We start from the raw sequence: 22,663 nt of genomic DNA, 5'->3' as shown, positions 1-22,663 counted from the left end.
AAGTTAATTGGAGTGCTAGATTGCACGGCACAAGTGATGGGAGTACAGGATCTCAGAGAGACCCAAGGTCGCACAGGGCCAGGCAGTAGAGGGTATTGACATGTAGACTGGGGAGCTTGTTATGAGCCTTTGATCGGGAAAAGCTGGTGGAAATTGTATTTCTTGGAGTTCATCATTCTGGAAACACTGTGCAGGTTGCCTGGGTTTGTTGGAGGGCCTAGAATGGACCTGCTATGATCTTGCAGGTTTGAAGTGCAAGGATCTGGATTAGCCTAGAGCCGTGGAATGAATAGGGGGCCTGTGTGGGAGGCAGGTGGGGGAGGGAAGGGAAGAGGAGAGATGCTTGTGTAGAGAAGGAGCAGTAGCTTCTGCCTCGCAAGTGCTAGGATTGCAGGTCTGTGCTGCTGTGCCCGGCTTTGTGCTGCTTGGTTAGTTTCTTCCTTCTAATAGACTCCTTAAGGTGTAATTGACCTACAGTAAGTTGCAGGTAGTCAGAGGGCAGTTTGATAAGCTTGACTTGTAATCGAGATGGTGAATGTGTTCACTACCTCAGAGGCCCTATTCCCCCCCCCATCTCCAAGGTTCCTCCCATCCTGGCCCCCCTCCACCTGCAACAGCACACGGAGCTGTCCCCACAGTGGACAACAGATCAGGGAGCTTCGTGTAGGGGAGTCATGCAGGACGTGCTGTTGTGTCTGGCCCAGAGCTACTTGAGTTCGCCACTGCCACTGTGTCAGTGATGGCTCTCCCTGGCTTGATACTCTTGTGCAGGCGGCAATGCTCTGGTATTTGGAGTTTCGGTGGGATATCCTGCTATGCTGGGGCAGCATCCTGCTGTGCTGGGACAGCATCCTTGCTCTCATGGAAGCTTTGAAATAGAGAGGCGCTCAGGGGAAGCCTTAGGAAGGAGTTGGCAGAGCAGCCAAAATGGAAGGAAATGGGAAGGAAATGGGCAAGGGGAGCTGCCTTGTGTGTGGGGGCATTTCAGAGACTGGGAAGACAGTGACTGGGCTTTTCAGAGTTCTTGAAAGTCAGCAGTTTAAGATTTAAGAAGTCTTTTAGTCAGCTTTACTTCACTGAACACTTTTCCGTCACCATCATCCTGAAACAGACCATTGTGTCTTTTAGGCAACAGGAGAGAAAGCCTTCTCCATTCAGAATGACGACGGGGCGGTCTCGTTTCAGGTATGTCTTCTTGGAGTGACAGATGTCCTCTCTACCGTGTGAGATGTAAATCTTTGGGGCACCTTGAGCTTAGGGGTAGTAACTCAGACTCGCTGCAGCTCAGTCCCTTGGATACAGTAGCTCTCTCTCTAACCGTGTATGGCTGGGATGTTCGCTCCACCTGCTAGACACATCATACTTCTGACGAGAAATTTTGTGAACGTGCATCGTGCTAGGGCCCAGATCTAACCTGGTTCTGCCTGGCTCTTGCCACCACCCCTTTGCCTCTTGCATCCATCAGTCCGTGCTGCCTCCTACTCAGCATGACAGAAGCTGATGGTTCTATACCTTAAAGGACGCTTGGTGAGAGTTGAGGGTGGCATCGTTTCAGAGAGTTCACCGAGGCCCGGGGGCCATGCACCTGCCCAGCATTCCCAGTTATGAGTTGTATAGGAAAGTCTCATGGCAGTGCAACACATCAAAGTGGGTTTTTGCTTTGCTGGGGTTTTTTTTTGGTCTTTTTGAGACAAGGTCTCCCTGTAGCCCAAGCTGGCCTGGAACTCACTATGTAGACCAGGCTGGCCTTGAACTTACAGAGATCTGCCTGCCTCTGTCTCATGGACTAAAGGTGTATGCCACCATGCCTGGCTTGGGGGAGTATTTTTTTAATATATATTTTATTTATTATTTTTATGTGTATGCATGTGTTGCCTGCATGTAGGTAAGTGCACCTGTGTCGTTCAATGCCCACGGCAGACAGAAGAGGCTGTCGGATCCCCTGGGACTGGAGTTACGGACAGTTGTTAGCTGCCATGTGGGTGCTGGGGTTCAAACCTGGGTCTTCTGCAAGAACAGTGTTCTTAACTGCTGAGCCATCTCTCCAGCCCCTCAGGGAGTATTTTTTAACTCAATGGTAAAGTAGTATGCTGCCTTGAAAATGAGGGAACTGCATCTCTGCCCCTCTCTGCCAGCCTGAACTGAACACCACAGACAGGTGGTTAGGGAGACATGTACAGGGACTGTGAGCTTCAGAACCCACTGTGCAACTCGTCAGCTGTTCTGTGCACTTGAACATTGGTGTAAAGAACTTGGGGGCCATAGAAGGAGGACACCACGTTTGACTCTGTTCTGGGAGAATCTGAGTTTGTCTAATTTCTTCTGTCGTTCATGCTCCTTGCTTATTTCCAAGACTTGCATTCAGCAGAGGGTTCTGAGCATCTTCTTTTCTTCTTCACTGTCAGTTCTCCTTCAACATCAGCACCGATGACCAAGAAGGCCTTTACAGTCTTTATTTACACAAATGCCCAGGCAGGAACTCAAAGTCCAGCGACAAGTTTTCCTTCAGCCTTGATGTGAGTACCACATGGGGACGTCCATGGGTGTGGTCAGTGTGAAATTTAGACATCTGCTTCTCTGTAGGGGCGGTGGGTTCTGTGAAGGGCTTTTGGTTGTTTTGTTTTTGGTGCTAAGGATGAAACTCAGAGCTTTGTACATACTAAGCCTATAGTTTGCTGTTGAGTGACAGGTCCAGCTCAGGAGGGGGCTGTGTGAAACTCCATTGTGAGAAGATGAGGCCAGTTAGCTCCCCACCGTGCATGGGTCCTCCAGCAGGGGGTTTCTGAATCAGGAGGCAGAGTTGGGAGGGCACAAGCATCCACTTTAAGCACAGTACCCGTCACCTGCTGGCACTCTCTCTGAGGCTTAAGTGAAGCATCTGAGTCCACGTTGCTGAGTAGGGGCCGATCTGTTCCTAAAGAGCAAAGTTTGATTTTATGTTGGTTTCAGATTAAGATCACTGAGAAGAACCCTGACAGCTACCTCTCGGCGGGAGAAATCCCTCTCCCCAAGTTGTACATTTCTATGGCCTTTTTCTTCTTCCTTTCTGGGACCATCTGGATTCACATCCTTCGAAAACGAAGGTAAACTCTGTGTGCAGATTTGCAAAGTTTAACCCTGGGGTGCATTCTGCCTCTGGGGGGCCTTGGCCCTCACTTATGTCTTTGTTTCCTAAGGAGGAGTATCCTCGCATGCCAGCCTCTGGTGTGGGAGGCTCTGCCTGTTTGCTTGCTCGCATTGCTTTGTTAAAAAGCAGGTACAGCTGGGCATGGTGGCGGCTCACGCCTTTAATCCAAGCACTTGGGATGCAAAGCAGGCAGATCTCTGTGAGTTCGAGGCCAACCTGGTCTATGTAGAGAGTTCCAGGCCAGCTGGGGCTACAGAGAGACCCTGTCTCAAAAAGACCAAAAAAAAAAAAAAGCAGCAAGCCGTGTGCCAGCAGCCATCACAAACAAGCAGAGTGCTGCAGGGACTCATGGGGAGTAAGTCGGTATCTTTCGTCTTGAGAGGGTTAGTGATGATGCCCACTGCCCTGGTGGGAGCTTAGGAGTCTCCTGGCACTTAGGCTTCAACTCAAAGTCTCCCTGGATTCTCCCTGTTGCCCTTCAGGAGTTGGCCCTGGGGAATCCATTTCAAAGTTCATCTGCCTGGCTTCTGGCTCTTGTTCTGAAACCCCAAGGCTTTGACTTCCTGTACTCAATGTTGAGGGAGCAGTTTGCATAGGTGGGAATTCTCTCTTCCTCCCAAGGAAACCTGGAGCAAAATAGTGTGAAGGTTTTATATTAAAAGGCCAATGCATTTCCATGCGTTTACTGGCATGCAGACCTGGTATTGTTGTACTACTTGAAGGTCACAAAATGATTAAGCACCCCAAATACCTCTTTCTCTGGAGCACTGGGGTAGAAATGGAAAGCCCTGATGACCTGATTCCTTCTAACAGAGACTCAGTGTGTAGGACAAGGACTCTAGCTTGGTTTATTAAAAATGAGTCTTCCTAGCTTATGAGATGGCACAGCAGGTAAAGGTGCTTGCTCCCAAGGCTAATGGCCTGAGTTCAATCCCTGGGTCCCAGATGGTAGAAAGAGAGAATTGACTCCTGAAAGTTATTCTCTGACCTCTGCATGCACACCCTGGATCGAACATGCACATATGCATATACACATATAAATAAATAAATAGTTAAAAAATATTAAAAAGAACGTTTTCCCCTCCTGTGAGTCAGAGCTGTGGTCCCCTCCTGTGAACTGGAGCTGTGATTCCCCTCTTGTGAACTGGAGCTGTGGTCCCCTCCTGTGAGCAGGAGCTGTGGACCCCTCATTTGAACTGGAGCCGTGGTCCCCTCCTGCGAGCTGGAGCTGTGGTCCCCTCCTGTGAGCTGGAGCTATGATTCCCCTCCTGTGAACTGAAGCTGTGGACCCCTCATATGAGCTGGAGCTGTGGTCCCCTCCTGTGAGCAGGAGCTGTGGACCCCTCCTGTGAGCTGGAGCTGTGGCCCCCTCCTATGAGAGGTAACTGTGGTACTCTCATAATAATACGGACTCCCAGTCCCAGGAGGGATGATCAGAATGAACTGTGATGGGTCAGGTGCTCATCCACTGTTGAAGATTTAATGCATCTTTCAGTTCTGACCAGAGAAGTTTCCTTACGCAGCAGATGATGATTGACACAGAAACTTACAGTTTTCTAGTGTGCAAGGAGAAAGGGGCTGCAGAGCACTTATCTCTGGGTGGAATGCCTCTGTCAGGCTTCTGGACCTCAGGACCTTGGAATCATTGGCAGAGGAGGAGGTGGAAAGATTATAAGAGCCAGAGGTGGTGGACGACCATAGGGGCAGAGTTCTCCAGACAGCTGGTCAGTTACTCATATGAACTCACAGCAATGGTGACAGCATGCACAAGTCCTATGCAAGCTCGAGTGGATGAGCCCACACTGGAGGACATTTGGGGATTCAAGTTAGACTCTAGACTATTACCCAGAGAGAGTACATTGAATTAAGGGAGGGGGGTGGTGTAGGGAGGAATGGATGGGAGAGGGGATAGAAATGTCATTAAATTATATTGTCTGGAAATAGCAAAAATTCAACAAAAATGCTAAAAAAAATAATAATCTTTAAAGAAATTGTTTAAAGAAAACCAGTTTTAATTAGATGTGATTGTGACCTAATGACCTACTTTTTATTTAGTTCTTTTGTGTTTAGTTCTTATTTGATTAATTATAAAAAATTGAAGGTAACTGCAAGTTTTAAAATATTTTAAAAATGGAAATAGTACTGTATTATCAATATATCTCTTACACGGGGCAGGGGGTGTCAAGGATCCATTCTTTCCCTAAATCCTGGACATACTAAGCTCAGATGCACTAAACCCGTCTAGCTTTTCAGTTCCTCCAGCTTTAATATTTCCAGTATCCTTCAGTGAAGGAGAATGACAGGTGGTGCTGTAAGTTCCCCAAATCCTTAAAGTACCTGCAAAGGAAGACAAAATGGTTTTATAATGTTTTTATGAAATTGGTTTATAAATCTGAATCCCATGTTTAAATGTGCTCATCTTTGAGAGAAAGTGAAATATATTTAGTACCTGAATGTTTTTCTAGACTCTATACTAGCTCAGTTTTGTGCCTGAATATAACTGAAAACTTGGCAAGATGTGAAATAGGTCTAACTTAGTATCTAGTCTAACAGCTTACTCTGAAAAAATTGTGTCTGTCGACTTTAAGAAAGTTGTATGATCCTGAAACCTGACAGATTAAAGTACTCTTAAACTATATGGTAAATTTTTTAGAACACCAAATTATATATCCTAGGAAAAATGTCTGCCACATTAATATAGTTGACCTCTTGTCATAGTGTGTCCTTAGATACTGTTATGTCATTTATGTCAAACAAAAAATCATCTCAAAGGGGGAAGAAGATTGGGGGCATTTGTCACATGGTCAGGTAAAGCCGTCTCCCCGTAATTCTGGGAGCCTCTGATGTGCTGGGTCATCAGTCTTTATTTCCTGCTGCCGTCTCTGTGTCAGCAGAAGAAGGGGCGATGTGATCCTCTTGGAATCCACAAAGGATTCTAAAAATTATGTTAAATGAATCATATAAGGCAATAGGTTAAAAGGTAGGTAGATTTTAATGTTAGAAGATAGAGCTGGCATGTTAAACATCCTTTTTTAAAAAAAATATCTTATTGCCGGGTGTGGTGGCACACACCTTTAATCCCAGCACTTGGGAGGCAGAGGCAGGTGGGTCTCTGTGAGTTCGAGGCCAGCCTGGTCTACATAGTGAGTTCCAGGCCAGCTGGGGCTACAGGGAGACCCTGTCTCAAAAAAAGACCAAAAAAAAAAGAATTATGTATACATCTGGGTGTGGTAGCCCACGCCTTTAATCTCAGCACTTGGGAGGGAGGGGCAGGCGGATCTCTGTGAGTTCAAGGCCAGCCTGGTCTACATAATGAGTCCCAGGACAGCTGGGGCTACAGGGAGACCCTGTCTCAAAAAGACAAAAAAGCCTTTTATTATTTTTATTTTATGTGTATGTATGTATTGCCTGCATGTAGGTAAGCGCACCTGTGTCATGCAGTGCCGCGGGGGTCAGAAGAGGCTGTCTGATTCCCTGGAACTGGAGTTACGAAAGGTTGTTAGCTGTCTTGTGGGTGCTGGGGTTCGAACCTGGGTCTTCTGCTTAACTGCTAAGCCATCTCTCCAGCCCTATAAATCCTTTTAAACAATCTTTTCTGCTGTGTGTGTGTGTGTGTGTGTGTGTGTGTGTGTGTGTGTGTGTGTGAAGTGTTTCCTAATTATACATATTGGTCATTTTAAGAGGTCGAAGTTTCAGGGCTGAAGAGATGGCTCAGCGGTTAAGAGCACTGACTGCTCTTGCAGAGGACCCAGGTTCGATTCCCAGCACCCACATGGTGGCTACAAACTGTCCTTAACTCCAGTTCCAGGGGAATCCAAAGCCCTCTTCTGATCTCTGTGGCATTGCACGACGTGGGTGCACTCACATGTGGGCAATACACTCATACACATAAAATAAAAATAATAAAATATTTTTTAAAAATTAAAAAAGAAGTTTCACATATACACAGACTAGAATAAATCATTTTATGAAGTAAAATGTATACCAAGGGAAGTTCTTAGTAAATTTTGTTAATGTCACTATATTCATGCTACTAAGTAGCATTATTTAACCAAAAGTGTAAGTTCACAAGAAGTGCTGTTTAAAAGAAACACCCAGTGCATTTTCATAATGTGTTTAGGTAACCATGGTGTAGTGTACACATTAGTAGTTTTTTCTAATTTATACAATATTAGAAGAAAATTGTGATTCAAGACATGAAATGTGCTCTTTAAAAAGCAGTTTATCATTTTTATTTTATGTTTATGAGTGTATTGCCTGTATGTGTGTGCGTGCACCTGTGCCATGTGGTGCCCAAGGTCGTCATAAGAGGGTGTCAGATTTCCCTAGAACTGCAGTTACAGCCGGTTGTTTGTCACCATGTGAATGCTGGGATTTGAACCCCAGTCCTCTGCAAAAGCAGCCAGTGTTCTTAACCACTGAGCCGTTCCTCTGGCTCCATGCAGTGCTGTGCATCAGCCAGCCAGCCACGTGTGATTAGGGACATTGTGGGTTGTGATGCAATTTCTACATTTAATTTTAATATTTTGAGAATGAGACCAAGCTATAGACTAAAAAGTATTCTTTGAGGGATTTATTTTATGGCACACTGATAGGTCTTTCCTGTCTTGAAGTCTATGTCATCAATGTACATGCATGTATCAAAAAATAAAATAATCCTGTATACAGATTTTATTTAACAAATTATCTAAATTTTACAAAATAGGGATTTTTATTAAAACGTTGCATAAATCAAAAAAAGGAACGTTTTCCTTTTGCCTGTATTAGAAAAGACAGAACCAAGAGTCAGAAGTGGACGTTTGCCGTGGCCTCCCTGTGCCCCTCGCTCTTCCTGTGGTCTCCCTGTGCCTCCCTCACTCTTCCCGTGGCCTCCCTGTGCCCCTCTTGCTCTTCCCGTGGCCTCCCTGTGCCCTCTCTCTTCCCGTGGCCTCCCTGTGCCGCCTCTCTTTCCGTGGCCTCCCTGTGCCCCCTCTCCTTCTGTTGCCCCCTCTCCTTCTGTGGCCTCCCTGTGCCTCCCTCGCTCTTCCCGTGGCCTCCCTGTGCCCCTCGCTCTTCCTGTGGCATCTCTGTGCTCCTCTCTTCCTGTGGCGTCTCTGTGCCCCTCTCTTCCCGTGGCCTCCCTGTGCCGCCTCTCTTTCCGTGGCCTCCGTGTGCCCCCTCTCTTTCCGTGGCCTCCCTGTGCCTCCCTCGCTCTTCCCATGGCGTCCCTGTGCCCCCTCTTCCCGTGGTGTCCCTGTGCCCCTCTCTTCCCGTGGCCTCCCTGTGCCCCTCTCGCTCTTGGTCTTCCCTGCCTGCCTTCTCGGTCCCCTGCCTTCCCTGGCTTGGTCCTGTGGCTTGCTCCCTGTGGCTTCCTGTGTGCCTTCCTCTCTCTGTCTCTCATCTACAAAGCTAAGGCAGTGGTAACTGTCCTGCCTCCTTTAAGCCTTTTAGATCCTTGGCTTTGCTCTGTGGCCCCCAGATAAGAGGGATTTGGGAGTGGGGTACTTCTAAACCAGCTTCCTCACCACGGGGCCATGTCTCCGTTTCCCTTAGTGGTCATCGCCTGCAGTTCACCGGGGGAAAATGGTGGTGACATTTTTAAGTCTCTGGGGAAGTGGGGCTGACAGTTTTGTACCAGTCACGTTTTAAATTTTGTGTGGAAGCATCATATGCATGCAGAAAGATGTAATTCAAGCCATCCCCATGTTTTTCCAGGAGTCTTAAGGGTCAGTATGCCCGTAGATTGGGAGGAATTTACGTGTCATATGAATATGTGAGCCCAGGGCTGCCAGAGGGGTTGGGAGGCTGCAGTCCCCGTGAGCAGGAATGAGTGAGACATCTTTGTCATACAATTTCCTGAGGCCCAGAGAGGGGAAATGAGACCTGGCCAGCATCACCCGGCTGAACTGAGGCTGGAGCTCAGGGCTGTCTGCTGGTGAGGGCTGCTGGGAGGCAGGGCCCAGAGGCACCTGATGGGCTGCTCCTCCTGTAGAAATGGGGGGAGGTGCTGTGCAGTTCCAGAAGAGAACACAGGCTTAGAGAGGAGGAGGTCCTCAAGGTCAACTCAGAACCAGTAGCCTAGAACCTAGCCCAGGCTGCCGGCTTGGGAGACTGCAGGCTTTCATCCCGTTGTCCCAGCATGGCCGTGCTAACTGGGGATCCCAAATCAAGGCTGTCAGGCTGTGAGAGTGCACATGGCCCTTTCCAGCAGGCAGTGTTGGACTCTGGGTAGAAGCTTGCTGCCATTCATAGTGACAGGCTGCTCTGGTCTTAAGTTCCTTTTTGACCTTGAAGTCAGTGGGCACTAGAACAGGAAAGTACCAGGGATATCAGCCCGGAAAGTAATGTGCGTCAGCTTGTATGGCCTCATTATCGCTCTGCACGCTCCTGCCCTGAATGACTATTCACCTCTACTTCCTGTCTCTTGCCTACTCCTCCCCAGCCATGAATAGCCAATCCAATGTGCTTAATAGACAGTTTGGGACATTTGTATATTCATGTAAATAATGAAACAATGTCTGTTGTGGGTTTCTTCTCTCACATTTTAGATTTACGGAAGGGGTTGTCTGCAGATACAGCTCTTGTACATTTTTTACGCAGTGACACACTTTTTCCATCACCACACGGCTGTGCTGCATCCGGCTGACTTTCAGCTACACCTCTCTGTCCTGTGCGCTGTGTCCCATGTCTGCCCCTGCAGTCTTTGGGGATGATTGCACACCCAGGTTTCCTCTGTCTCCAGCTAGTGCTAGGAGTCCTTGTCTTCTGCCTCCAGAGATCCCCTGGGGACCTGTCCTCTGAGGAACTGTCCCAGGTGGAGGCCCACAGGGTTGTGGGCTGCTTTTGACTCTGTTTGGATTTCATTAAGTGTTGCCTGATTGCCCGCCATGTGGCCACAGCTGTGTCCACTTCTGCCAGTAGAGCCTGAGCCTGTCACTGTCATCACTGCTGACCCGGCATGTGCCAGTCTGGTGTGGCCAACATGCTGCATTGTCTTATTGCGTGTCTCTGCGTGTTCCTGACAGGGACTGTCATCGCACGCCTGGTTTTGCGTATTTTCCTGTTGTTTTTTGTCTTTGTCTGTCGCTTTGCATGAACGAGTTTCTTGCATATCCCTGACTTTGATCCCTTGTCTGTCACCGCATTGCAATTTTTGTCTTCTAGTCATTAAGCTTGTGTGTGGTGTGCATTGCTGACTGAAGGTCTTTGGTTTTAGTGGCACCACAGCTGTCTAGTGTTGGTCTTTGGTGCAGTGCTTCTTAGATCCTAAGGGGCCCTCTGCTCCTGCGGGATCACAGAACACGCTTGCTATTTCCAGCTGAGGTGCATCTGGGGGCCCTCTTTAGAAATGGGGAAGTGGATCCAGCCTTACTTAACTCTTCTGCATGTTGGCTCCAGCTGGTTTCCCGCATGCCAGTTGCTAGCCTATCCTTCCCACTGCGTCAGAGTTACGCTCTCCCACCAAGCTTCTGCGCATGTGTGGGTCTTACTATGAGCGTTCTTGTCCATTCATTGGTTCATTCTGGGTAACAGATGAACTGCCCCTGTTCCACGTGTTTATTGCTGTTGCGGATGCTGTGTATCAGAATGTGTGTGTGTCCTGGGATTATTTAAGTCTTTGTGTGCTTTATCAAGTCTCCATTTTTCTCCAGATGGTCTGGTGTGTCTTACCGGGGTCATTCTGGGGGATGGGGACATAGGAGGAGGAATTTAATGCCTGGAGCCCTAGGGTAGAGGACTACACCAGCACATTCCCCTCACTGGTACCCTGCTCTCCTGTGCTGGGTGCAGCCATCCTCAGGATACACTCACCGACTTCTGCCTTTTTGGGGTTCCCGTGCTGTGTCTGCGGCCTGCCTGCCTTTTTCTTAACCTGTGTAGCTGATCCAGCGTAGTTTCCAGGGGGAGAGCTGATGGCCCGTATCAGATGTCCGTCTTACTGGGCCTGGGCATGCATCCTGCCTGTCTTCCCAACCACCACGTTAAATTGTGTTCAGACTCCATGTTAGGACTCTGAGGCCGTTCCTTTTGGCAAAAGCTGCTTTGTCAAAACATGGCTTCGTGTTTATGGTTTGCACAGGTGATGTCTACTGCTTGCCTAGATGTAGCCCTGGTGCTTTAGATGTTCTTTGGGGGAATAGAGGTTTGTTTTCATTCTTCCTTCTCTCTTTTTATAGGAATGACGTGTTTAAGATTCACTGGTTGATGGCTGCCCTTCCCTTCACCAAATCTCTCTCCTTGCTGTTCCATGCAGTATGTATTAGCATTTGGGGTCACTTATAAAATGACAGACATGTCTCCTTGAGCAGGAAGCTAGAAAGAAGGGAACAGCAGGTTGGAAGCGAAGGGGAGAGAAAGTGTCTCACTAAGCTCCTCTGTGGGGATAGCAGCCCCGGGGCCCTGAGCTGGGATCAGCACAGTTTCCCAACCTCCTTACAGACCCATCTTCTAGAACACTGGCTTTTCCTTTAATTTCATTAATTTCTGTTTTTGAGATAGCGTCTCACTCTAGCTCAGGCTGGCCCAGCCCAACACTTCCTTTTATTCCAGTGTCTGTTACCTCCTGAGATGAGAGCGCCCCCTGCTGAACTGTTTCCCTGACTTCCTCTATTGCAAACTTCCTTGTGTTGCTCTTGGTGATTTGAAGTTCAGTGTTAGCAGACTTCCTGGGAGGGAAAAAGTGACCCTGTAAAGGAGGCCCGAGAACCCAGCTTCCACTTTGACTGCTGAGAACTGGTGCCTGTGGGCGCCTGTCAGGCTCATAGACCACACTTGGTCTGCTTTCTTCCTGCACTTGAAAATGGGGTCATAGGAAAAAGCAAAACTGTACCAGTTAGAATGTTACCTTGCTATCCAGTTGTCCCTAGGGAATGAAAGCTGTGTGCGGAGGCCAGCATCCTGGGTCTTGCCGGAATCTTGCTGCTAAAGTTAAAATGCATTGGCAGCCTCAGGTTTCTAAACGTACAGATTCTGGAAGCCTGGTCACTGCACACAGATCCTTTTACTGACCAGCTTGGCTATTCTCATGAGAACACTAGGTGTTTGAGACAAAGTTCCCTACTGGGGAGTGAGAGACTTGTAGCAGTTGGATCTTGGAGGTCTTCAGGAAAAGAATAGGTGTCCATTTGCCCATGCGTGTCAGGAGAGGGGCCTGGGCCCTTCTCAGCTCCTGACGTTTGTTAGCATTCTTGTGCTTACTGGTGACTTGGCGAGGGAGGTGTTAGACAGGGGGAGGGTGGGCACTCCCCAGTTCCCATCCCAGACCTGGGGGAATTGATTGCTTTCGCCTGCGCTGAGGCCCCGGCAGTGCAGCCTTTCTGAGACAGAGCTGTTTGATTTCAGATTGACTACCACTACATCTCTTCGCAAGGTTTTCCGATCGAAGGCTGGGCTGTCGTGTACTACATAACTCACCTGTAAGTATGCAGGTCTGCCCGAAATCCTGCCATGACGTACAAGTCAGGGCTAGCACTGGGCAGGTAGGGTGCTTGCCTGCCATGCATGGAGCCCTGCGCTGTGTTCCCAGCACCGCATAAACCAGACATGGGAGTATAAGCCTAGAATCTTAGTACTCAGGAGGTGGAGTGGAGACAGGAAGATTAGAAGTTTAAGATCACCCTCAGCTACATGGTGAGCTGAGTTCAAGACAGCTGAGCAACATGAGACCCTGGCTCAGAAACAACCACAGTAATTATGGCCCATGGAATCATAGAGTGCACTGGCAGTGACTGGCAGGGCTAGAACCTGATGGGCCTGGTGGTCTCTGTGAACTGTTCTGTCTTCCAGCCTGAAGGGGGCGCTGTTGTTCATCACCATTGCGCTCATTGGCACTGGCTGGGCCTTCATCAAGCACATCCTGTCTGATAAAGACAAGAAGATCTTCATGATTGTCATCCCACTCCAGGTAAGGAACTCATGGCCAGCTTGTCCTCTCTGGCTCTCGGCTGAGCTTGGCTCCAGGCCTGTCTGCCTCAAGGAGTCAGCTTACCCAGAAGTCTCAGCTTCTCCCATGGGCTCCCTTTCTGAATGCTGGCAGACCTAAACCAGGTGGGTGCTGGGAAACCCTGGTGTTTGGTTGTCTTCAGACTGGCCTGGATGCCTAGCCTGTGGATAGAGAGCTGTGGGAAAGTGAGGGAGCTTGTTTCCTTTTCTTCTGTATCTGCCTGACTCTAGCGGAACGGGTCTCTTAGTGAAGAGGCCCAAATGCATGGAATTTTAGAGCTGTGAATGACACCAGGAGATTTTCTGCAAGGTGATAGGACAGAGGCCCCCAGGGGCACACCTTTATTAAATTTATCCTGTGTTTGAGGTCCTGCTCTGGGACCAGCCTAATGAGCTTCTGGCCCCTTGGGGAGGACCCTTGGCTTGTCTTATACCTAATGGTCTTCTGGAAGCTGAACCAGAGCAAAGGAACCGGTAAGAAGCAGAAGGTGCCGAATGAGGAATATCTGCCCTCTGCTGCTTGCATTTGATAGTCAGAGTGCCTTGTGGGCATGGCAGGTTGGGGAGGGGAGAGCCTCACTCCCTGGGCCTCAGATCAGCCTCTTCATCTCTGGTGGTCTACATCAAAGCTGCTCTCACTGCAGTGAGGGGAAGCCTGTGTTAGCTACAAGCCAGCGCCACAGACCAGTTGCTGTAGGTTTCCAAGGAGAGAGTAATTGCTCAGAATTATCTAGAAGGGCTTTGTAACAGAGATGGGACTTGGGTGGATGCTTAAGAAAAGAAATGGGAGAGGCAGAGGAGTAACCACAGACAGCTCTGACACTGCTGTCAGGGGAACCGTCATGCCAAGAAACATCCAGGTCTTTAGGTGACAACCACCAGGGCCACCTGAGTGGCCAGGCGGACTTCCACAGCCTGCCAAGGTTCTCAGAGCTCATCCACCCCAGAACCTGAGCTCTCCCTCCACTAGGGCAGTTGCTGTCTGTGTCCCTCTGACAGTCAAGCCTTTCTCTAGGTTGACTCCTCCTCTGGCTTGAACTGAGGTGCAGTGTGGTACCCTCTTACTTGCTTGCACGTGACTCTGAAAGATGAACACACAAAGTAACATCGAACGTCACGCTGAGGAAATAAGGATATTTGAAACTAAAGATCGGGAAGTTAGGAATATTTAGATAATGGGCCTGGTCTGGGAAGGCCTTGACCATCTGCCTTTAAAGTTAAAACTGCTTCCTTTTGGCCACAGGGAGGAACAGAACTTTGTGTGTGTGTGTGTGTGTGTAGCTGAGAATGGAACCCAGGACCTTGCACATGCTAGGCAGGCAGTATACCGAGCCCCACCCAAGCCCTCACCTAGAGCTGAGTCAGGAATGTGTGATACATGTGTACAAATGACGCTCCAGAGCATTGTGGGCACCTGGCTCAACACTGTGCCCCTGTGAATAGCCTGGCTGTCATGTAATGTGTGTGACTTGAGAACTAGTGGGACTGCGAACTTCAGCTGCGGAAGGAGGCCTTTGTTTCTGCCTTGGCGTTGGAGCGGAGCCCCAGGTGCAGCTGTCTAGGGCATGACGGGCAATCCCCGAGTCTTGTCAGTGGGGAGACTGAAAGTCCTTTCTTCTCCCTTTCTTCCTTTTTTGCGTGTGTGTGTGTGTGTGTGTGTGTGTGTGTGTGCGTGTGCGTGTGTACATACGCATGTTCACACATGTGTGCATGTAATGTGTGCGTGTGTAGGTCTGTGTCTGTGTCTCTGTCAGTCAGAGGTTGGTGCCTTCCTCCAGCGTCTCCCCCACTGCTGTCTACTTACTTACCTAGGTGGCCTCCTGCTGGACCTGGAGCTCACATTCCGCCAGTCTTATTAGCCGGGCTCTCTGGGGATTCGGTCTCTACCTCCCTACTGAAGGCATTACAAGTGGGTCGCCACACCCAGCCAGCATTTACATGGGTGCCAGGGGTCTGAACTCCAGCCTTCACAGCTGTGTAACAAGCACTTTATCTACTGAACCATTGGCCCTGGACACTGAGATTTCAAGATACACATTCATATTAAATAAAGTTTCACTTCTACGATGATTTAATTTGGAAATCTTACATAAAAAAGCGAAACTGCGCTTAAAGACCTCCTCACATAACAGCTGTACTCCCTGTAACTACTAAGAATGGCCTTCATAGCAAGTCATGTGGGTGGCGTGTGAGACTCATAGGCACATTTTAAAAATAAAGCTTTAAAACCTGGTACTGCAGACCTCTCCTCTGTGACCAAAGTACTTGGGAATAGAAAGTACTAATGCTCACATAAAATTTCAGACTTGCTAGGCAGGCCAGGCATGGTGGCGCACTCAGGAGCCAGAGGCAGGCAGATCTTGAGGCTAACCTGGTCTACATAGCGAGTTCCAGGCCAGCTAGGGCTACAAGGAGACCCTTGTCTCAAAAACATTAAAAAACAACAACAACAAAAAAAAAAACTTGCTAGGCATGGTGGCGCATGCCTTTAATCCCAGCACTTGGGAGGCAGAGGCAAACAGATCTCTGTGAGATTGAGGCCAGTTTGGTCCCCATATCAAGTCTCAGGCCAGCTGGGACTACAGGAGTGCATCTCCAAAAAACAAAAAAAAAAGCACTCGTGTGTGCAGGTATGAGAGAGAGAGAGAGAGAGAGAGAGAGAGAGAGAGAGAGAATGTGTGTGTGTGTGTGTGTGTGTGTGTGTGTGTGTGCATGTGTGAGTGTAAGTGTATGGGCATCAGATGACCTCTTATCACTGCATCTTCCTTTAAGATAGAGTCTCTCCCTGAACCTGGAGTTTGCATTTTCTCACCTAGCCTGGAAACCAGCAAATCCCACCATCCTCCTGTCTCCAGCCCCCTTGGAGCTGGGGTTAGAGGTGTGTGGGGGACTTTTGGCTTGTTTCTTAGTCCTGGGATCTAGCCTCTGGTCATTGTGCAACAAGTGCTCTTGACTGCTGAGCCATCTCTCCAGTCCCCCGTAGGTCCCATTTTATCTGAATCACATCTCATGGTGATCATCCAGATGAAGTATCGTAAGTTGTAAACTTTTCTTGTGCGCAGTAGCTTCTCAGTTAGCCAGTTGAAAATTTGTACGTGCTAAGAGCCTAAACCTGGGCTACAGACACAAAGCTAAGCCTTAACTGTGGAAACAGGAGCCAAGCATGGAAGCAGATGAGCCTCAGGAAGACCTGTGTCCCTCCTGTGCAGCAGACCTGGACTGGGCTTGGCCCTGTGAGGAGCCAGGGCGCTACCAGCTGTAGGACTGAAGCCTGTGCTGCTTGCTGCTCTGACCTCTGGGACCACAGTCTCATTATCACTTAGAGCCGTTCTCCCTGGGGACCAGGGGTTCTCCGGAGGAGCCGGACCTGAACAGTGTGGACACCTTGACTGTGCAGGACATGATGTGCCAACTGCCCAAGCAGCTTTGGGGACTGCCTGAGGCTCAGGGTACCCCCAAAGCAAAGTGTCTTCTATGTACTCATTGCTATGAATCACTTCAGAACTTAGTAACTTGAGGCAACACTAAGTTATAATTCTCTTCATGTCTGTGGGTCAGGGATCTGGGAGTGTCTAACTAGGCCTGGCCTGGGGTCTGGCGAGGTTGTAGTCAAGTCGGTGGCTAGGGCCCGGGGCATTGTGCAGTCTACACCTAAATCTGTCTCCTGGGCTAGGAAAACCTGGTCAGATAGAGTGGGAACAGCCAAGGCTCCTTGGACATCTGATCGCCCAATGATCTCACTGTCATGCAGTTGGGAGACCCAGACACTTACAAGAAGGCTCCAGGCTCTGAGGGCCAGGAGGAAGTTGTGTCCATCTGGAAGTTAGACAGCCTCACAGCCACTTCACAGGCTCAAGGGCTGGCCAACAGGGAGGCAGGGTTCTCCAGAGCCCTAGAATGCTGCTGCAGCCACAGGCTGAAGCTGTCAGGCCCAGTGGAGCTCCGTCTTGGCTGCTGTCAGAACAGCACTCAGACTACCCAGTCTCGTGTCCTGTAGGTGCTGGCGAATGTGGCCTACATCATCATTGAGTCTACTGAGGAAGGCACAACGGAGTATGGCTTGTGGAAGGATTCTCTGTTCCTGGTTGACCTGCTGTGCTGTGGTGCCATCCTCTTCCCGGTGGTGTGGTGAGTAACCCAGGGGAGGGCAGTGCATGTGCAGCCAGCAGAGTCACACAGGGCGTCCGTTTGACAGACAGGGTCCTGGCTCTTAAAATCTCCCAGGCCCCAGCCACTGAGAGTCACCCAGGAGAATCTAATAGAGCTAGTCAGGGCTGCCATGAGGCCCAGTTCTAATTCCTTAGAGAAGGGTCTGGAAGTGGGAACTTAGTAGTAGCATAAAGCACCAATCTGAATTTGGTGGGGACTGAGTTGGAATGTCATTAGATGGAAAATGAGGATGTGTTCTAACGTGAAGTGAGCTGGAAAGTTGTTAGGCGGAAAGCGAGGGCGCATACATACTGACGTAAAGCTGGTGGGAGTTCTTGGGCCACTCAGGCTTTGGTGCTCTGGAGAGTGGCTTGCTCTATCCGGGAAATGGGGGCTCAAAGAGCACCTGGTGTGCTCTGATTTTGTGTAAGGGCATGTTAGTGCCCCACCAGTGCTCGATCAGAAAGAATGCCCTGTCAGATCACAGTTGCTGGGTTAGTGGGAGCCAAGTGGAGGAAAGATGGCTGGTGAAGACAGCTCTGTCCTTCCTGGTGGTTCCATGGCTGTCCAGCAAGACTCCTTCTGGGGTAATGTTAGGGAGTGAACTGCTTCCTCCTGTAGCATTCTCTGCAGTGAATTGTTCTCTAGAGTCCTAGGGTCGCCAGGTGTTCGGCCAGTCACCCTGACTATCACGAACATGGTTCTGATTAGAATCACCCCGGTCCCCAACCCCCAGTTGATCACACAGCACAAATACTCAGGTCACATCAGCAGACTGCTGCCATTGTAGAAGCGAGGCTAGGAGTGCTGGGGTGTGGCTCAGGAGGTAGGGTACTTGCTGAGCATGTCCCAAGCTCTGGGTTCCTTCCACATAAATGTGGTGGCATGGTGATATGTCTGTAATCCCAGCACTCTGGAGATAGAAGTTGGAGGATCAGAAGTTCAAGGTAATCCTCTGTTACCTAGCAGGTTCCAGGCCAGCCTAGACTACAACTAACAAGATCTGGGGGGTGAGGGGAAGAATGAATCCCCATTACTATCGCCATCCAATCACTGCAGCCACCACCCTACCATCCTGCTCAAAAGCAGGCAACTCGGGCACCTCTAATCCAGGCTGGCCAATACTGTTCTCAGTTAGCGAGGATCTTGTCAAGGAACAGAGGTTAGGCCTACTCTTACGTCTGCCACTGTTGGAACAGTAAAGTGCAAGGGCCCCCGACAAGTGTAGAGCCACCAGTGGCCATGTCTTGCCACTGGTTAGTTACAGCATTAATGTGCAGGTGCCAGGTGGCAAGATTCCTTTGATGCATATCCTGAAAATTGCTGTAAGACATGAAATACCAATGAACACTAGAAAGGTAACTTAAGGAATAGCATCATAGGGGCTAAGGGAGGTGGCTCAGTGGTTAAGAGCGTTTTCTGTTCTTGTAGAGGACCCAGGTTCGGTTCCCAGTACTCACATCAGGCAGCTCACAACTGTCTGTAACTCTGGTTCCGGGGGATCTGATGCCTTCTTTTGGCCTCTACAGGCACCTGCAGATCTGTAGTTCTTGTACATACACTCAGGCATACACATACACAAAATAAACAGATCTTTGAAAGAGAGAAAGAAACAGCATCAGTGAGCCAGCAAACGGCCCAGCAGCTACCAAGCCTGACCACCTGAGATGTGTCTGGGACCCACACAGTGGCAGGAAAGAACAGTTCTTACAAACTGTCCTCTGACCTCCACACTCATGGTGTGGCACGTGTGTTCTCACATGCTTACACACATGTGCATATGTACATACCCTAATAAGTAAAATACAATTTTAAAGCTAAATTGCACCAGTAAGTTTTTAATACTTGACTCAGCCAGCCTTGGTTCAGCACCAGCTTTTTGCTGGTAGCATTTGTCTGTTCACACCTCATAAGGGCCACATGTACAAAGTTTGGGAAGTGATTTATCTATAGACAGGAGAGTGAGTGCCAGAACAGGAGCCCTGCCTGCAGGTCCCCACCCCTTCCCTCCCACCACCTTGCCTGTTCTGTAAAGGCTTTCACTTGTGGCTGTGAATGGTGCCTGGACCTCCAGTCCAAGTCTTTTTTTTTTTTTTTTTTTTTTTTTTAAAGGCAGGGTCTCATTATGTAGCCCTGGTTGGCCTGGAACTCAGTGTGTAGACCAGGCTGGTCTCAACACATAGAAATCTACCTGCCTCTGCCTCCTTAGTGATAGGATTACAGGTGTGTGTCACCCACCACACACCCTGCTTTGTGTCTTTAGATTGTTTGGTTTTTGTTTGAATTTTTTTTTTTTTTTCCTCAGTCTTTTTGAGACAGGATTTCCCTGTAGCCCCAGCTGTCCTGGAACTCACTGTGTAGACCAGGCTGGCCTTGAACTCACAGAGATCTGCCTGCCTCTGCTTCCCGAGTGCTGGGATTAAGGGCGTGCCCCCCCCACCTGGCCCTGGTTTTGTTTTTTAAGCGAAGTCTCACTGTGTAGCCCAAGGTAGTCTTGAACCCCCAGCTTCCTGAGTTCTGGGATTACTGGCACACATTGCCATGCCCAGCCCTCCAGCATCTTTAATAATATTAGTGTCCCCTGACTGAACCGTCATGATGGTGATTAGTTATCAGTACAGCACAGCTAGAGAAAAGACTCCCAGGAGACGGTTGTTTTCCACAGCACTACGAATTTCTGGGCAACCAAGTGAGTTTATGTGAAGCCGTATGTTCACGGCTCCCAAACCTCAACTTTAGAAGTCAGTGGTGACTTTCTCCTCAGATCCATTCCCTCGTGATGGCTGGGCTGCCTAATGCTGCTTCTCTTTAGAGAGGAAGGGTGGTAAGGGTCAGGAGGGTTAAAACATCCTGTTCCTGTTTCCCTTCCTGCTGGCCCTGATTCCACCAGCAGAGGGCATCACCCCCTAAGCCCCAGCGCCATAGATGGCCAAGAGTGGATTAGCAGAGATCTCTTTTTTAGGGAGAGTGTGCTAAAGTCATCTGGCCAGCCACTTCAGTTTATAATTCAGGAATTCAAAGCCCCAAGCTACAAGAGCCTGAAATAGAAAAGCATGCAAATTTGTCAGCTAACCTCTGTCCTCCAAATGGTTGCTTTTAGGTCAATCAGACATTTACAAGAAGCCTCCGCCACGGATGGAAAAGGCAAGTTCCCTTGCACTCCTCTCTGCACTGCACTGGTGCTCGCCCAGCCGAGAGGTGGAGCATGATGGGGAGGGCAGTGGCTCCTGGGGGCTCACTCAGTAGGGGCAGCTGGAGTGGTTTGGTGATGAAGCAGGTGTTGAGTTACAAAGACAGTCACACAGGAATGGGGTGACAGCCAAATGGGAGATGGTTCATGTCACTTCCACTGTGATTGTCTTCTTTCAGAAAGATTCCAGTACAAAATCTGTCTCAGGCCAGGCAGGGTGGCTCATGCCTTTAATCCCAGCACTTGAGAGGCAGAGGCAGGCGGATCTCTGAATTCTAGGCCAGCCTGGTCTATGTAACAAGTTCCAGGCCAGCTGGGGCTACAGGGAGACCCTGTTTCATAAAAGAATCCCCCCCCCAAAAAAAAAACAACACAAAATCTATCTCAGGAGGGCCAGAGAGCAGTGCTCTGTGGGACTGCTGGGTCTGCAGATGGAGATGGCAGTGTGCAGCAGTCCTTCCCGCTGATGCAGCACACTTTGAAAACAGGCACCCACGTTTAAGGAGTCTCAGGGTCATTCAGCACTGCCCAGTGTCCAGCAACTGTGCGCTCAGAACCCTGGGCATCCCAGCTTTTCAGTCACGTCACAAAGGAAATGACTGGTGTGTTTCTGGGTCTGCACGAGCTCACAGAATGTCCCCAACTCCAGGCTGCTGTGGCACAAACAGAACCTCAGACTAGGCGGATTGAAGGAGCACCTGTGGAAGTGCGTGCCTGTCCTGTGCTGGCAGCAGATTCCTCCTTGCCCAGTTAAAAAAAAATAAACTTTTTTAGCTGGGTGTGGTAGTGAACACACACCTTTAGTCCCAGCACTTGGGAGACAGAGGCAGGTGAATCTCTGTGAGTTCGAGGCCAGCCTGCTCTACATACTGAGTTCCAGGCCAGCCAGGGCTACAGGGAGACCCTGTCTCAAAAAGACAAAAAAAAAGTTTTTATTGTTGCTAAAGTTTCATCACTGAGCTTTTCTTCTAGTTAGAAAAATATGGTTTCATTTTAGAAAATATGGAAAGTAAACTAGCTATAAATTTTAGCTCAGCATTATTATTCACATCGAATTGTGCTGTGTGGGGGTGTGTTTGCTGAGGGGAAGCCAAGGTGTGCACTCCACCACTGAGCTGCACCCCAGTTCCCAGTGTCTCTCTAAATTGCATGATGTCTGGTTACAAGGTTTCACTCCAGGACCTGTTCAGTTTGGGCCCACCAGTGCCCAGTAGCCGCTGTCCAAGCTCCTGCAGTGCTCCGGCGACCCTGCCCAGGAGGCTGCCCTGGTCCGCGAGCCTAGTCTGTGCTCCAGGTCCTCCCTGCGTTGCTCAGTGTCAGCTTTTCTTCTGTCTGGTGCCGGGGCGGTTTTTTTTCTCTGCGTTTTCTCTTCTTCCCTTCCAAGGCCTAGATCCTTTCTTCTGTCGCACCCTCAGTGACAGATCCTCAGAGAGCTCCAGCTGGAGTGCAGGCAGTCAGGCCGCATGCAGTGACTTCCCCGGCCTGGAACGCCTTGCCTGCCTTGGGGAGAAGGGAGCTCAGGAGATGGGAACTGTGAGGGAGCACCCGGCCTGGGGAGGCCCTCTTGGCAGTGTCCAGGGACACTCTGAGTTCTTTTTCTCATTCTCTGCACGTTATGTCACTGGGTGGTTCATTGTTTTATAACTTAATGAATAGGATTTTTCTTAATGTATTAAGATGGGGCAAAAAAAAAAAAAAAGAAGAAGACGAAGAGGAAGAAATCAAAACACAGAGGACAGTGACAGTGCTCTCCAGATGCTGAATTCTGTCTAACTCCCTCCTTTGCTTCGTCCCCCACCTCCCTCTCCGTGGCCTCATTCTGGCCTCTGCCTATCTTGGGGCCTTCACCTTTTCGTCCATCTTGCCTTGTAGGGCCTGGGGGTGTGACTGGAGAGAGTGGTCTGTGACCATTCTCCCCTCCCCTCTCTCCACCCTGACTGTTAAGCTGTGGATCCTGGTAAAACCTGGGGTGGAGGTCCTCCAGCACCCGCTTACTGGGAGAAATGGTGGTTTCTGTCTTGACCAGGGCTCGTGAGGAAATTTCTTGTGCCTTCCACTAGGTGGCAATATGGGACTTCTCCAGCAGAGAACATTTGTAAAAGTAGACCACCCGTGCACACCTGGATATGTGAGGAAAGCACTTCCCTCAGTGAATGCAGCAGGTCCCCCCCTCCAGAGGGGAGGCAGTAAATTAGGGTGGTGGTGTCCTCCAGGAAGGATGCTTTTGAGCTGATCCACAAGTGCATACTTCTCTATCCTTCAAGAAACAACTTCAC

The 22,663-nt window shown here is 49.3% G+C and overlaps 1 protein-coding gene across 2 annotated transcripts in view; it reads left to right on the top strand.

Annotated features, from left to right (window-relative positions):
- Positions 1-22,663, top strand: part of Gpr107 (G protein-coupled receptor 107) — a 64,620-nt gene that overhangs the window by 16,874 nt on the left and 25,083 nt on the right. The window contains exons 7-14 of one of the 2 annotated variants that reach the window (XM_008825870.2): positions 1,129-1,185; positions 2,406-2,516; positions 2,950-3,083; positions 11,284-11,359; positions 12,449-12,522; positions 12,893-13,010; positions 17,046-17,176; positions 20,298-20,341. In XM_008825870.2, the coding sequence (XP_008824092.1) occupies positions 1,129-1,185; positions 2,406-2,516; positions 2,950-3,083; positions 11,284-11,359; positions 12,449-12,522; positions 12,893-13,010; positions 17,046-17,176; positions 20,298-20,341 (745 nt within the window). Of the gene's footprint in view, positions 1-1,128; positions 1,186-2,405; positions 2,517-2,949; positions 3,084-11,283; positions 11,360-12,448; positions 12,523-12,892; positions 13,011-14,860; positions 15,134-17,045; positions 17,177-20,297; positions 20,342-22,663 lie in introns of those variants that run through there. The other variant, XM_029560140.1, reaches the window with a different exon arrangement.

Source organism: Nannospalax galili, unplaced genomic scaffold, assembly GCF_000622305.1.
Source record: "Nannospalax galili isolate Female #2095 unplaced genomic scaffold, S.galili_v1.0 scaffold290, whole genome shotgun sequence".
Taxonomy (NCBI): Eukaryota; Metazoa; Chordata; class Mammalia; order Rodentia; family Spalacidae; genus Nannospalax; species Nannospalax galili.
The sequence above is the reverse complement of the archived record's forward strand: the minus strand, read 5'-3'. Positions and strand labels throughout refer to the sequence as shown.